Genomic DNA, 16,046 nt, shown 5'->3' on the forward strand with positions numbered 1-16,046 from the left:
CTGCAATGGGGCAGGGAGCTCCAGGTACCTCTCTGCAAGGCTGCAGCTGGACCAAGTACACCGCAAGCAGCTTCCATGGCTGCCACTGGAGAACACAGTGGCACCCAGAAGCTTGGAGACTCCAGGAACTGCAGGGCCCCAAAGAGGGAGTCACAGCCCAGGCTTGGGGAGCTCCCAGGTCTGCGCTTCCTGAAGGGTCACAGCTCTTCTCTCTTTCTCTTCACCTGCAACATGCTGAGCAAGGGGCATGTTTCAGCCCTGTTTGTGTTATAGCTCTTTCAGCCCTGTCATTTGGCAGGTCCTGAGTTCTTGTCCTGCCTCCAAGATGAATGAGATGCATGGACAAGTGGAGGGTGAGCAAGGTGAAGAGGAGCTTTATTGATTGACAGAATAGCTCAGAGGATGCCCTGGAGTGGGTAGCTCCTCTCTGCAGGCAGGTCGTCCTGTCATTCTCTGCAGCTCTCAGGAGAGAGGAGGCCCTGGAGTGGGTAGCTCCTCTCTGCAGCTGGTTGTCTCAATGTCTGCTCAGCTCTGGCTGAGCCCAGGGCTTTTATGGGCCTCAGAGGTGGGGAAGTCCATGCCGATTGGTCCATGGGTGGCCATGGGCATACCCAGAAGAGGCACAAATTCTCACTCCAGTACATGGGACTGGCAGCCTGGCCCCCAGCATTCAGGCTTTCCCTGAATTGAAGGTGGGGCCTCATCAGGGACCTGCCACCTGTCCAGGAGTCTGTCTGCCTCCTGCTGCTGCTCATGGCACCCAGGCTGTAGGTGCCAAGGGGGCATCTGCAGGCCAGCCCTGAGCTGCCCTCAGCACCCCTGGCCCCATTGACTTTCCTCCTATGCTCATTGGTGCCCAAAGTCCAGAGGGGGCCAAAGTGTCAGGGGGCTGGCATGTCAGCACTGCCCTAAGCATGTGCACACCCAGCCGGGCTGTGACTGAGCCCAGGCTTAGTGCCGACTTTGCTCTAAGATTGGAATGGGTGCTGACAGCAGGGGGAAGCCAGGCAGTGGGTGCAGGCATTTCCAACCCTGCAAGGACAGGGGCTGCCTTCCTGGGCCCTCAAGAGTGCAGGGATGCCAGGGTCCATAGCTGCGGTTTGGGTGGCTACATCTGCGCCCAGTTTGGGTTGGGGTGCGGGGCTCCTGCTTGCTCCATGGAGCAGGAGACAATGGATCTGCAGCCACAACTTGGGCTGCTGTGGCTGCATCTGGGGAGCTCCTGCCCCACCAACTTGGAAGGGGTGAGGCTCCCACTTGTCCTCATTTCCTGCTGGCACCATGGAGTGTGCAGTCCCAGTTGTGCCTCACTGCTGCAGCCAGTGTAATAGCAGTGGCTGCTCTAGATGGACTGTTGCTGCCATCAACAGGAGGAGTCTGGGGAAGATCTGGGTTGTGAGTTCCAGGTTGCTGTTTGCTGCAGGCAGCATGAGGCGAGATGGCTGAGGATCTGGCCTTTGCCTAATGGTCCACTCTCCGTGTCCATGTTCTTGGACAGCTCTTGGTGACACTGCCAACTCTGGGTAAGATTTCTTGGCTGTGTGGCTCTTTGGAAAGAATTGTCAGAACAACCCTGTGGGCCACCTATTGGGTCAGACCCACACACCATTTGATACCCTCCCTCTTCCCTCTTGTACTTACTGGTGGTTGGATTGACTGATCCAGGTTGACTGGTAGTTTTGGTAGTTTCTCAGCCCATTTCTATTAGTTAGCCCTGGGAAAAGTTGGGGGAAGATGTGCATTAAGTTGTTCAACTACCAGCCATTGCTAGCACCTCCCTTATGCTAGGCTGGTGGCTCAGAAAGACCTCTGCCCTCAGGAGTTGCAGTTCAGTGTGGGAGATATGCTTGTACCAGCTGACAAGGGCTGTGACAAAGGTAAGTGCAGAATTCTAGGGGGATGCACAAGGGGAGTTCTGACAGTGTCTTGCAGGAGTGGTCCAAGAAAGTTCCTGTTATAGGTGATAACGGTGGTGTCCTAAAGAACAAGTGAGTGCTTATACCTAGAACATCTGTTTGGTTTTTCTTTATGTGTTTGCTGGCTATTTGTTGCTGATTTTCACCCTGTTTACCGAGCCTCCTCCTTCATCTGGTAATGGTCTTTCCATGTTTGTTCTGTCAATTACAGCTCTTCCGCCCCACTCTAGCCCACTTACATCACAGGGGTGGGCGTGTGACCTAGGCCTGGCCAATCAGAGTCCTGCATCCCTAAGCCACAGTAACTGGTTCAGGATGGGCCAATCCAAGCTTCCCCTGGGATTTTCTGCTGGAGTTGATGGGAGACACTTCCTTTTGCCTTTGGAGTCATGGAGCTCAAAGTAGATGCTTGGGATCACCTGCCCTGGCCTCATGGGGCATGCCCAGGTGCAGTGGGAGAAACTGAGGCCACTTTGCAAAAAGAACCAGACACAAAGAGGAAAGATGGGTAGAGAGAAAATCCCGGGGCACTAAGATCTGATTCTGGCAGACTTTTCTTTTACATCAGAGCCTCTTGTTCAGCACTGGGGCCAATCATCCCACTTCTAAAGGCCTCAGCTGCTGGACTGGGGTCTGTTGCTGTGGCCTGGAGTCCTGACAGATACTGGGAGTGGGCTCATGAGGTCACGAGGGCTCTAGATTGGCAAAAAGCAGGACAACTGGGTATGAGGGTCTCCTCTGACCCAGTGCTGACTTCAGTATCTTTCTATACTTGGTTCACTCTATCCTCTAAAACCCAAATTAAACACGACACTCTCTTTTAAAAGCTCTTCAATGCCTCCCCATTTTCCTTAGGATCAAGCCCAAACTCCTTAGACTGCCATGCTGGGCCCTGCGTGGATTGTCCCTTGCCTGTCATCCCTCACTGACCAGAGCCTAGGCTCCAGCCACACCAGACTTCCTTCCACTCCACACCCAGGCCACTCCCTCCTCCCAGCCTTTGCACATGCTGTTCTTTCAGCTTGAAAAACATTTCCTGCACTTCTCTACCTTACCCTCACCCCCATTCTTCTTTACCAGGATGACTCATACTCCCTTTCCAGTTTAGAAGTAAATACCCCTTCTTCCAGGAAGTTTTCCTGCTCTGCTTCTCTGAGCCCCCACAGCACAGCATCATCTAGCTCTATGGCAATTATTTAATGACTTGTTTCCTTCAATGGATTCTAGGCTCTAGGAAAGTGAGTTCACGTCCACCTTGTTCATTATTGCACTCCAGCTTCTATCACAGTGTTAATGAATATGTGGGAAATTAATCAACAAATGAGCCCCAGTTCAAGGGGCATGAGGTGTGGTGGAAACAACTCAGTTTTAGAACAAGACAGAACTGGGTTCAGATCCTGCCTGCATAGTTTATCTCTTGGCAAATCACTTCATCTTTCTGAGCCTCAGTGTCCTCAAATGCCCATCTGTTAGCAATTTAAAAAATATATTTTTTAAGAGTTGGAGGTCTCACTATATTGCCCAGGCTGGTCTCGAACTCCTGGGCTCAAGCAATCCTGTAGCCTTGGCCTCCCAAAGTGTTGGGATTACAGGTGTGAGCCACAGCCCCTGGCCCATGTTGGCTATTATGAAAGACAGTGAAGGTGATAGTGTTTGGAAAACTCAAAAGTATGAAGCAAATGTTAAGCTTTCTTTTTAAAGTAACATGTCAATGACATCCGATAAACAGAAATTATTGTGACATATTGGTAGTGTTTTTCCACTTCAGATTGACAATAATAAATGCCTGAACTGTAAGGGAGTGGAAAAAGAAGGACGCACAAACCAAGGGCTACAACATGCCAAGGTCTGTGCTAAACAGGTTGTGTACGTAGTATTCATTTTCTCTGGAAACAGCTTCTGTAACTTTTACTGGAGTCATTGCTAGGTATTTTATACTTGTTTTTTTTTTTCTGTTGTATATGGTGTTTTTTTAATTTACTGATGCATGGAAATTTAATTCAATATATATATTGATTTTGTATCCAGTAAACATGTTAAACTTCTTTATTGTTTACTTATCTGTAGATTATTTCAGATTTTCCACATAGACAAACAAATAGTGACAGGTTTGTTTCTTTTTGCTCCTTATACCTTTAATTTTTTTCTTTCTAACTTTCCTAGGAGTGATACTAGCAGTTACCCTTGTGTTGTTCCTGATTTCAAATGGAAAGCTATGAGCTTTGTGTCATAATGTACAATGTAGGTAGGTTTTCATAGATGCTCTTCATCTAGCTAAGCAAGTCCTATTTAATTCTTAGGAGTTTACTTATGAAAAGATATTGAATTTTATTCGCAGCTATTAAAATGTTCATATGTTTTTTCTCTTTTAATCTGTTAATATGATCCACCTTGATTTTCTAGTATTAAACCAACCTTACATTCCTGGGATAACTCCAGCTTGGTCATGATACACTTACATTGCTGCATTTCTTATGCTAATATTAGGTTTAGGACTTTTATACTTATGTTCTTGAGTGAACTTGGCCTGTAATTTTCCACTCTCATATTGTTCTTGCCTGACTTTGGTGTCACGGTTTTCTTAACCTCATAAACTACAAGTGTGTTTGAGATATTAGATTTATTTCTATCTGGTGTGTTCAGAAAGCATATTATAAAACCATCGGGCCCAGTGTCTTTGTGGGATGGTTTCTATTCCTAATCCAGCTTTTTAAATGGTTATATGATTGCACAACTTTTAAAATGTCTTTTTGAGTCAGTTTGCGTAAGTCGTATTTTTATAGGAATGAGTCAGTGTCATGTGCTTTCAAATGTACTGTTATAAAGTTGTTCTGGATATGTTTGTATTTATTTATTTAATCTCTGTAGCTTCTATGATATGGTCTGTTTCCTATTATTAATGCTGTCTCTTTGTGCTTTCTCTTGCTGTTTATGTTTTTCTTTTCTCATTTCAGTCATGTGTGGGCCTTCTCTTTATTTAGTCTTTTCCAAGAACCAGCTTTTGGCATTGTTGATCTTGTCTATCGTATGTTTGCTTTACCTTCTCTATGCCTTAGTTTCCCCATCTATAAAAATAGGGACAGTAACAATATGCATTCCATATACTTGTGAAGACGAACTGAGCTAATACATATCAGCATTGTGCTGGGCACATAATTGTTTTATGTGTTTACTTTCACTTCTATTTTTGTTAATAATTGATTTCTCTCAAATTTCTCTTCCTAAAGATCTTTTTTTAAAGAGACAGGGTGCCACTCTGTTACCCAGGCTGGAGTGCAGTGATGTGATCATAGCTCACTGCATCCTCGAACTCCTTGGGACAAGTAATCCTTCTGCCTCCTCTTCTTGAGTAGCTGGGACTACAGGTGCATGCCACCACACCTGGCTAATTTGTAAATTTTCTGTCAAGATGGAGTCTTGTTATGTTGCCCAGGCTGGTCTCGAACTCCTGGTCCCAAATGATCCTCCCACCTTGGCCTCCCAAAGTGCTTGGATTACAGGCATGAGCCACCACGCCAGGCCATCTTTTCCTAAATTTCTTCAGGTTTGTTCTGTTATTCCCTTTCTAACTTCTTAATCTAGACACTTAGCTCATTGATTTTGAGTGCTTTTCTTTTCTAGTGTGAGCATTTAAGGCTATAATCTTCTAAATATTGCTTTTACTGCATCCAACAAATTTTAATGTTTTGTAGCAACATTATTGTTTTTCTGTATATTTAAACGTTTCCATTATTATTTCTACTTTTATTTTGAAGTGTTGAGGAATATGTTGTAATTTCTAACCACATAAGCATTTTTCGCTTTCTAAATTCATTTGTAACCTAATCGTTTTGTGATCTGAGACTGTGTACAAATCCTTTGATACTTGTGGAACGTACTTTATGCTGGTCAGGCCTTCGGTCTATAGGATAATAGGAGAATAGACCTATCTATTCTCCAAGTGGTTATCCTAGCTGCTTTAAGATGCCTACTTAATTTAACAAGGTTTAACATTCACCAGTATTTGTATGCTTTTCCCAAACAACACAAGAGTCCTCTAGAATGCTCTGATCACCTTCTCTCAACTTACCTGGGATTTTTATCTCATATTTTAATTCTTTCTTGTTTATTTTTAACTTCCCAACCTAGACATTATTGTCATTATATCTTACATTTAATGGTAGCTTAATTCCCATGTGATTATCACATATTTCCTCATCAATCCATTTTGTCTGTCAGTCCTTATATTGGAATTTATTTTCCTTCCGCTTAACCCACTTCCTTTAGAGTTTACCTCTCCTGAGGGTAAGTTTCGTTTTGTCTGGAAAAGGCTTGTTTTAGAATTTTCTTCCTGCTGGTGACAGTCTCTGCTTGTCTGAAAATGTCTTTATTTTTCTCTCCTTCTTAAAAGATAGGTTTGCTAGCCTTTTATGTTGACAGTTAATTTTTCTCAGCACAATGAAAATAGTATTTCACTGTCTTTTTCTAGCTACCACCATTGCTGTTGAGAAGTCAGCCATCCTTGTTTTATAGACATCTGTATTTTTTTCCTCTGGCTGTTTTAAATATTTTCTTTCTCTCTTTCTTTTGGTACTCTGCAGTTTTACTATATGTATTTCAGCATGGCTCTCTTTTTTTATTTATCTCATTTAATGTTTTTGGGATGAAAATTGTTGTCTTTCAAGAAGTCTGGATAATTTTCTTCAAGTATTTCTTCATTTCCTTTGCTCCTGTTATCCCCTTCAGAACCCTGATGGGATTATTGATTCAGTTTTCTCACTCATTCCCCATGTCTCTTAGCATTTCTTTCTTATTTTTATCTCATCACTTTTCTGTGCCACATTCTTCAGCAATATCTTTCAGTTCACTAATATTCTCTTCAACTGTTTCTGGACTGCCATTTTCCTTCTTTCTAAAATTTGCTTAGTCATTTTTCTATAGTCTCTTATTCCTTGCTTATATTTTCAATCTTCTCTTTTATTGCATTATATATATTAGATATAGCTCTTTTATAGCCCATGGCTAATAAGTCTAACATCTGGAGCCGTCATGGGTCTGATTTTGTTGTCTGAAGTTTCTGTGGGCTCTCACTCATGGTGCTTTGTTTTCTTGTGTGTTCTGTGAGCTCATGTTCCTTAGAGGTTGCATTCTTTCAGCTTGTATTGGTTGCTTCTCTTCACTTGGGACCACTAGCAACTCAGAATCACTTTTTTTTTTAAGACGCAGTCTCACTCTATCTCCAGGCTGAATAGCAGTGATGTGAGCTCTGCTCACTGCCTTCTGGGTTCAAGCCATTCTCCTGCCTCAGCCTCCCGAGTAGCTGGGATTACAGGCAAGTACCACCACATCCAGCTAATTTTTGTATTTTTAGTAGAGATGGGGTTTCACCATGTTGGCCAGGATGGTCTCGATCTCCTGACTTTGTGATCCTCCTGTCTCGGCCTCCCAAAGTGCCGGGATTACAGGCATGAACCACCACACCCGGTCCAGAATCACTTTTTATTAAATGTTCTATTTGAAGTTTTGGTCATGTATATCATAAATTTGACTCCAAATCCACAAGAAATAGTTACAATTTGTTTTCACAGTATTTCCTCTGTTCACCTGGCACTGAGTTTGAGACAGACATGTTTTCTTGTTGCTCCTCTCTTTACAGCATGTTTATTTATTATTCAGCCATTCACAAAGGGTATAGTCCTTTGGGGTTCTCATTTTATGCTGGACTCTTCTATTAGGCCTATCACCATGGTTGGCTCTGGGCTTTATCTCCTATGAACGTCTCCAGGGTTTTGTGAAACTTTGGGGAAAAATGCTAGTTTGGGTGCTTCTCACTGCCTAGGAATCCTTCTATCTCTTTGTTTTTTGCTTCTTAGGATTTCATAATTTTGTGCCAGTTCACTGATGCCTTTAAAAAGATTAAAAAGAACTTTATCCAGCATTGAGGTTGTTTGCATGGGGAGAGTTGTTTAGGGTATCTGGTTGACCACACTGCCAAGAACAGAAGTTCAGGTGGGACATCTGAGCTGGGCTTTGAAGGACGGATGGGAGTTTTCCAAGTAAAGAAGGGAGTGGGGAGAAAGCGAAGCCTGGAAAGGGAATAGCAGGGTGAAAATGAGGCATGGGGGCAGGAAACTACACAGCATCTTCTGGAAAGGGCAAATGGGTCGAGACTTGTCTTATAGCAGGTGCTCAGAAAGGGTTTGTGGTTATCTGACTGTGAGTGCATTTGGCTAAGGACACGTGCTTAGGGGATTGCTTAGAAGTGAGGCTGGAGAAGTACATCAGGGCCGAATCATGATAGGCCTTAATGCCTGACAAATGGACTAAATGCAGAGGGATAAAATATTGAGAAACCTAAATCCTAAGGAATAGGCAGAGAAAGAAAGTCCTGCTGAGAAGACTGAGGAAGAGGGGACTGAGACACAGGAGGAGACTGCGAGAGACCTTGGTGAGGGCAGGCTTAGCGGGGCCAGGTGGGGTAATTGCCAAGAGCATCTCCTACCAAACAGCCTTGTACTCAATTGGGGAACTGGTGAGGGACATGCTGAGTAACTTAACTGACAGGATACTGAGCATATTTCTATATTAAGACAAATATGAATATCTTATGAAATGAAACATCAATGGTTCATAGTATTAGAGATAAAATATAACTCAGTGCTTGTTTTCATCAGGGCTCTCCAGAGAAATAGAACCAATATATACATATATGTGTATGCATGTGTATATACACATACACACACGTAGATACTATGTATATGTATCTATATACATATCTACATAGTATTATAGATACTGTAGTATCCATAGTACATAAATACCGTGTGTGTGCGTGTGTGTGTGTGTGTGTGTATAGAGAGACAGAGAGAGATTTATTTTATTTTATTTTTTTTTGAGACGGTGTCTTGCTCTGTCGCCCAGGCTGGAGTGCAGTGGTGCAATCTTGGCTCACTGCAAGCTCCGCCTCCCGGGTTCACGCCATTCTCCTGCCTCAGCCTCCTGAGTAGCTGGGACTACAGGCACCTGCCACCACGCCCGGCTATTTTTTGGTATTTTTAGTAGAGACAGGATTTCACCGTGTTAGTCAGGATGGTCTCGATCTCCTGATCTCGTGATCCGCCCACCTCGGCCTCCCAAAGTGCTGGGATTACAGGCGTGAGCCACTGCGCCTGGCCCAAGAGAGATTTATTTTAAGGACTGGATCACACAACTGTGGAGGCTTGGCAAGTCCAAACTCTGATGGGTGGGCCACCAGGCTGGAGACTCAGGGAAGAGTTGCTATCTAGGTCCTCTAGCAGAATTCTTTCTTGCTCAGGGGAGCAAGTCATTCTTTACTCTACTCGGGCTTCCGACTGATGGGATGAGGCCCACCCACATTATGGAGGGCAATCTGCTTTACCAGAAGTCCACCAATGTAAATGTTAATCTCATCTAAAAAGTGCCCTCAGAAACACCCAGAACAATGTTTGACCAAATATCTGGGCACCATGGCCCAGCCAAGCTGATAGATAAACTTAACTACCGTGGTGCTTGAGGGCATCAGCTTTGGTTAAAACCCCTGAGCCCGGTGTGGTCTACTCTTTTCCACTTTTTGGAGAAAGCGTGTGAAAAGCATTGTTTCTGCCCCCCCCCGTGCTGAGGCTGAGTCCTGGAGGGGGTGGAAGAGCCCCCCATGTAGCAGGTACAAATTTCAGCTCAGAAGTCCATGAGATGTGGCTTGTCTTTTCTCATGATCCTGACACATCTGGATCCTATCCCAGGGTGTGTCTCACTCCAGGGCCCATTCACCATCTTGGCATCTGTAGAAGCATCGCCTGCCCTCCCCTCGGCCACGGAGTCATGCAGGGAGCTGGGCTTGATCTGCCTGCAGGCCTGCCTCGAGTCAGCCTCATTGGGCTTCTTCTATGCCATACCAGGTGCAGGAAACACTGTGTGGCCACCTGCAGCCACAGCCCCTGGATACCTCAGCATTCCTTTCTTCCTGGGACTCCAGCAGGGAAAGCCGCTCCACGCCCCTCTGCTCTCAGATCCTTTCCTTCCCAGGCATAACTCCAGGAGGCAGGCGGGAAGGAAGCCCCCAGGGTAGGAGTCCATTCTGTATTCAACAGGTATTGATTGAGTGCCTCCCTTGGGGAAAATAAAACGACAAAAGGTCCCTGCCCTTACATAGCATAGAGTCTAGTGATGGGCAGGCCAATTGTAAATACCACAGAAAGTAAAACTGCAGAGTATCTTGGCAGAGGATGACTGTGATGAAACATTGTGATACAGGATGAGGGGGCAGGAATTGTTACCAGGGCAGTCCTGGAGAAACATAGCAGAGGGAACAAAACACGTGAAAGTGCTCATTATTTTCTTAAGCAGTAGATGGCTGAAAAAGCTCGATATTTTCTCTTTAACAGTTTCTTTTAGTCTCTTTAGCTCTAGCTAGCTTACAAGGACTGCGTATGCCCGGGAACTTCAGGACCCTTTGCTAATTACCAGAGGACGAGAAGGCCTGCTGGAAACTGGAACAAACCAGAACTAGTGACTCCTTTAGATCATCAAAATATCATTATACTACTAAGTCCCCACCCATAGAAGTGCCACCATTTTCTGAACATGTGTGTTATGAAGAGACATGTTTATGACTTGTGCCTGCAAATCTAAAGTTATTCCCTGCATTTACTTGCAACTGCCCCTCTCCCAATATCTAACTCCTTAAAGTTCCCCAGCTTCCCACAGCTTGGCTGGGAGGAGGTGTCTTGGGAGCAAGAGTTCACTCCTCCTCTGGCCAGCGAATAAATCCTGCTTGGCTTTTTTTTTTTTTTTTTCAACATGGAGTTTTGCTCTTGTCGCCCAGGCTGGAGTGCGGTGGTGCCATCTGGGTCCACTGCAACCTTGGTCTCCCAGTTTCAAGCGATTCTCCTGCTTCAGCCTCCTAAGTAGCTGGGATTACAGGTGTGTGCCACCACGACTGGCTAATTTTGTATTTTTAATAGAGACGGGGTTTCACCGTGTTGGTCAGGCTGGTCTCGAACGCCTGACCTCAAGTGATCTACCTGCCTCAGCCTCCCAAAGTGTTGGGGTTACAGGCGTGAGCCACCACGCCTGGCCAATCCTGCTTGCCTTTTAAACCATTGGGTGTTCTTTCTCTGTAACTGACACAAAGTAGGGAAATAACTCAGTTTACCAGTGACAGAACTGCTGGCTCAAAGGGGACAGAAGTGTAATTGTAAAGACAGCGGCAGGGAAGGCATCCTTGAATAGGTGACGTTTGACCAAAGGCTGGAAGTGGGTAAAGGAGAAAGCTGTGCAGAAGTCTAGGAAAAGGCTACTTCCTGCAGAGGGAACAGCTGGTGCCGAGAGCCTGAAGCAGGAGTGCATCTGGTGTGTTCAAGGCCCATGAAGGGTGGTGAGACTGTAGGGCAATGAGAGGGTGGAGAGTTCCTGCTGGAATGAGAGGCTAAGAGGCAAAGGAGGCCAGAGTGTGGGGAGACCTCCTACACTCCTGTAAGCACTTAGCTTTGACTGAGTGAGGACAATCACCTGAGGCTCTGAGGAGGGCCGACACGATCTGACTTAGGTCATCAGGGGATGCTCTGGCTGCTGTGAGGGCAGATTATAGGGGCACAAAGGTGGAGGCAGGGAGACCAGAGAGGAGGCCACAGCAGTAACCTGGGGGAGGATGATGGCGGCTTGGTAGGCCGTGTGGCAGTGGTGGGGACAGCATTTGAACTCCTGGCGAGTGCCTCCCCAGCCCTCCATGTCGTCAATCCCCCAACCAGGGGCATCTTTCTCCTGCCCCATGGACAGCCCTGCTCAGAATCCTTGTGTGTCCTTTCACATCTATTGCCAACACCCTGGGGGCCTAGATTTTTGCTACTTAAAAGGCAGAGGAGGTTCACTTTATACTCAGTTTCCTGCTCAAAGTCCTGGCTTGGAGTCAGCAGGGCCTGAGTGACCTAACTGTGGCCTGAAACATGGTTGAGGGATGACTGGAAATCATAGGAGAAAACATTGGTTGCTATTTCAAAGGCATTTTCCTTGCAGAAATGAAGGGATTCATGGTAAAGACCTCAGTGGCCAGAGAAAGAAGCATCTGAGACAGGTTCTTTTTTTTTTTTTTTTTGAGACAGGTTCTCATCCTGTCACCCAGTGCAGTGGCTGGAGTGCAGTGGTGCAATCTTGGCTCATTGCAGTCTCCACCTCCCAGGTTCAAGGGAGTCTCATGCCTCAGTCTCCTGAGTAGCCGGGATTACACGTGTGTGCCACCATGCCCAGCTAATTTTTGTATTTTTGGTAGAGATGGGGTTTCACCATGTTGGCCAGGCTGGTCTCAAACTCCTGGCTGCAAGTGATCTGCCCGCCTTGGCCTCCCAAAGTGCTGGATTACAGGCCTGAGCCACCGTGAGACAGGTTTTTAGACCTCACCAGAGGAACTTCCTTCCTCACCAGAGCGTCTGGGTCTGCAGCCAAGCACACAGAGTGGGTGGAGCCTGCTCATAAAGGCAGAGGGCTTGTTAGGTGTATCCAAGGAAAGACTGTGTCATTCTCTCCAGCAGTGGCTGGAGACCAAGGGTTCCTTCATCTTCCGCTCCCCTACTCCTTTCTATCCTTCCATTCGATGAAGCGCAGTGGCTATAAACACAGAGCCTGGAAGTTGGCAGCTTGGATTCACATCCTGTCCTACAGGATCCTGGAGGGGCTAAAAGCAGAGAGGGCAGGAGGGAGAAAGAGAGAAGATGCAGACCTTGGGCTCCAGCTCCTGTGGGGGTCCCTACCTCCAGTCAGGCCCGAGCTGGAGCAGAGACAGTGTGGCTTGACCAGACTGGACCGGTCAATGCTGACAGGTAGACAGGATTAACACAGGGTTGCTGGTGTGTCTGCAGGGTCCACAGAGCCCAAAGACCCATTTGGGATGTCCTCGAGGGACGAGGTGGGCATTAAGCAGAGCACATTGGCAGGCGGAGGTTGTAGTGGGGGGTTTATATCTTTTCTGTTTGTCTCTTGGCCAAGTTCAACCCATTCAGTAGATTGGTTACATATATATTTTATGTTTTTAATAAGGCATGAACTCATTAAAAGATCCCGTATGCTTCTCCCGCCAAAATTTAGGCATAAATATGTTTACCACAGGGCTATTTAAAATAGCAAAAAAATAATAAGAAAAGAAAAAAAGAACAACCTAAAACTGTGGACCACCCAGAATACTCCACAGGCAATGAAAACATTGTTTACATTCATGCTAGCTGGGAAATGCTTAATGCTATAATATGAGTTTTTTTTTTAAAAAACCCTGGGATGTTAAATTATACATACATATCAATAATAACTACGCCTGAAAAACTGATTTTAAAATACTGAAAGAAATGCAACCAAATGTTAAAAATACACCTTTGGGTGTTGAGAATTCACATTAAAAAAAACAAAACAATACAAAACCCTTTTTTTTTGTTACCAGAGTGTGCTAATTTAATTTGAAAATGAATACTGTTATTGTTACTGTTTTTCTGACTAATAGAAGCTTTCAAACATTTCAGAAATGCCCAGTGTAGAAAATAAACATCTCCTATCTCCTCTGACCTCCCGACACCCACCATTCAAGAGTTGGCAGTTTGGTTTTCAGGCCCCTGGAGTCTTTTCTTTTTATAAGAATGTGATCACATTTTATGCACAGTTACTCAATTTTCTTTTTTCCCTTCTAATTGGTCTTGGAAATGCCTCTCTGACAGCATGTATAGATCTGCCTCATTTAAAAAACCAACTGCATTTCTTTCCTTTGTGTGGATGCCCCATGTTTCACCAGCAAGTCCCCCACTGGTTTGCAGTTTCTCCCTGTTTTTACAAACAGTGCTCCTAGGAACATTCTTGTATGTACATTTCCTGGCATTTAGTGTATATTTCTGTAAGGCAAATTCCTAGATATGGGCTTGCTAGGTCAAAAGGTATATATATTTTAACTTGGATCACTATTACTCAATTGTTTTCCAAAATATTGTACCGATGTATACTCCCACCAGCTCTGTCTGAGGGTGCCTGGGCATTGTTTTTACGATGGAGATAAAAATAATAAAGTTTGTATCAGTTTTTAAATTTTTCAAAGGTTGTCCCTAAGCCTCCCTACTCCCATTCTCTTGGGCTCTGTTCCCCCCACCTTCTCCGAGCTGGGGGCCTGGCTGCTCAGCTTCCCCATCCCTGGGGCTTGTATCCGGGGTCTGAAGTTCTGGGCAGTTCAGGCCCTGAATTCATTCCTCTTCATCCTCCACAGGTGGGCCCTGGCTGCTGTTTTTAGACTATCAGTTCTGGAGTGCAGGTGTTTCCCTGTCTCTCGCCCTGAGGGATTGGCTAGGGAGGCAGCCTGAGCGTCCCTGGCATCTTGAGGGGCTTGGGAGTGGAGCTGGAGTTTCTGTTCAAGCTCCGACACTGAATGGGAATCAAGGTGGGCAGGGGAAGGTGCCCCGGTTCCAATTGCAGGGCTTCTGGGTGAGCAGGTTAGCCCAGCCCAGAGACTTAAAGTGACTCCTCCAAAGTCACACAGGAGATGTGTTGAATTGACAATTCAAGCCCACTTGCAGAAAAGAAGTGCCAGATCTCCAAGATGAGCACTCAATACACAGATGGGGAAACTGAGACATGTGGCTTTGGGTCACACAATGAGAAAGTGGCAGAGGCTGGCATAGTTCTGGGCCTCCTGATCCATGGCCAATCGCTTATTCTAAGCAGAGAGATGGGATTTACTGGGGACAGAAGGGAAAAGGGGTCTGGGGTACTGCAGGCAGAGAGGATGGTCCAGGCTCAAGGGGCTTTCAGACAGCTGAATGACAGGATTCACAGGAAGTGCTCCTCACATTGTCTGGCCTGGTTGATGTGCAACACACAGTACCTGCTGTGCCTCCCAGCTTTAATCTTGCGAACTGTCTGCTGCTCAAAGCTCTGATTATGGATGGTCAGAGCTTAAAGACTTTCATTTCTAACCTCTTTGCAGATGAGAAACCCGAGGCTCAGTGAGATCAGTAACTTGCCTAGGGAGCACAGCAAGTGAGCGGCAGGGCTGGGATTGAATGCAGGTCCATGAGATTCCAGGGGTCCACTACCTGTCTGCAAATCTTCCTGTTCCCCCATTAGAGGCTGCTGCCCTGCCTCAGGCCCATCTGCAGTGGTTCACTATGCTTCATCTGTGGGTTGTGGCTCTCTGTGGCCCTGCTCTTGTGGCTGGAACTGCAGGTGTGGGTGGCTGCCAGGCCCAGCTCTGCCTGCACTTCTCACAGCTGCTGTGTGTCCACTAACCTGATCTGGGAAGGCCCAGAGGCAGATTCTGAGCCAGACAGGGCCAGATGGCTCCTCTGGAATCTCGATCCCTTTCCCAGGTCATGTGGAAGCGGGAGAGGGTGCTCATGTATGCATTTTCCCCTGAACTCCACCTCCTTGCTGTCTCTGCACCTCCCTTTGCCTAGGCCCCTGTGAGCCTCCTGAGTTCCCGACTTGCCTTTGGGTTCTGTGTTTCTGGAGTGTCAGCTCTCTGAGGACAGGGACTTTTGCTTGCCTTGTTCCCCAGAGCCTAGAACAGAACTCAGAATATAGTAGGAACTTAATAAATAGTCACTGAACGAATGAATGAATGTCTGCCCAAAGTTTCACTCATCATTACTGTTACCTGCGCCCCCATTAACTGCCAGAGCTGTGACCCTTCTCCCCAAGATGATCTTGAACTGTGCGTAACCAAGTGTGCCAGGAACTGGCTTGACCTGCTTCCCATGAGACCGAGGCTCCAGACCTACCTCTCCCTCTAATCTGCTGGGTGTTCCTGGGCAGGTCTGTTCTCCCTCCCTGGGCCTCAGTTTCTCCGTCTGTATACGGAGGGGATTATATGCAGTAGTTTCCAAGGTTACCCTGTCTCCCCCAGCAATGTCTTGCCATCTCTTTGATTCTCTGGCTCTCAGCTGCTTAACTTGACAATCGCAACCCAGTGGTGTCATCTCGCCCTGCAGAGGGAGGCTACTATGGAAGTTGCTTCCCGGCGTTGAGAAGCCTGGCACGTCTGCCATTCGTGTCTAATTACTCTGGCAACTGTTTACTGCCTCTTTAATTCCCTCGGCAAACATCCCCATTACTGGGAGTAATTTACTGGCAACGGCTTGGGCTGCGAGGCATGAACGTGCTCACTCAGCT

The 16,046-nt window shown here is 46.2% G+C and overlaps 1 protein-coding gene across 1 annotated transcript in view; it reads left to right on the forward strand.

Moving 5' to 3' along the window:
• Positions 1–914: 914 nt before the first annotated feature.
• LOC129531557 (basic proline-rich protein-like) overlaps positions 915–16,046 on the forward strand; it is a gene marked incomplete at its 3' end in the record, with an annotated part of 155,003 nt that continues 139,871 nt past the window's right edge. Inside the window, exons 1-5 of the mRNA XM_063709636.1 lie at positions 915–1,244; positions 1,371–1,504; positions 1,789–1,877; positions 12,767–12,813; positions 14,042–14,145. Coding sequence (XP_063565706.1) covers positions 915–1,244; positions 1,371–1,504; positions 1,789–1,877; positions 12,767–12,813; positions 14,042–14,145 — 704 coding nt within the window. The remainder of the gene's footprint in view (positions 1,245–1,370; positions 1,505–1,788; positions 1,878–12,766; positions 12,814–14,041; positions 14,146–16,046) is intronic.

Source organism: Gorilla gorilla, chromosome 1, assembly GCF_029281585.2.
Source record: "Gorilla gorilla gorilla isolate KB3781 chromosome 1, NHGRI_mGorGor1-v2.1_pri, whole genome shotgun sequence".
NCBI lineage: Eukaryota > Metazoa > Chordata > Mammalia > Primates > Hominidae > Gorilla > Gorilla gorilla.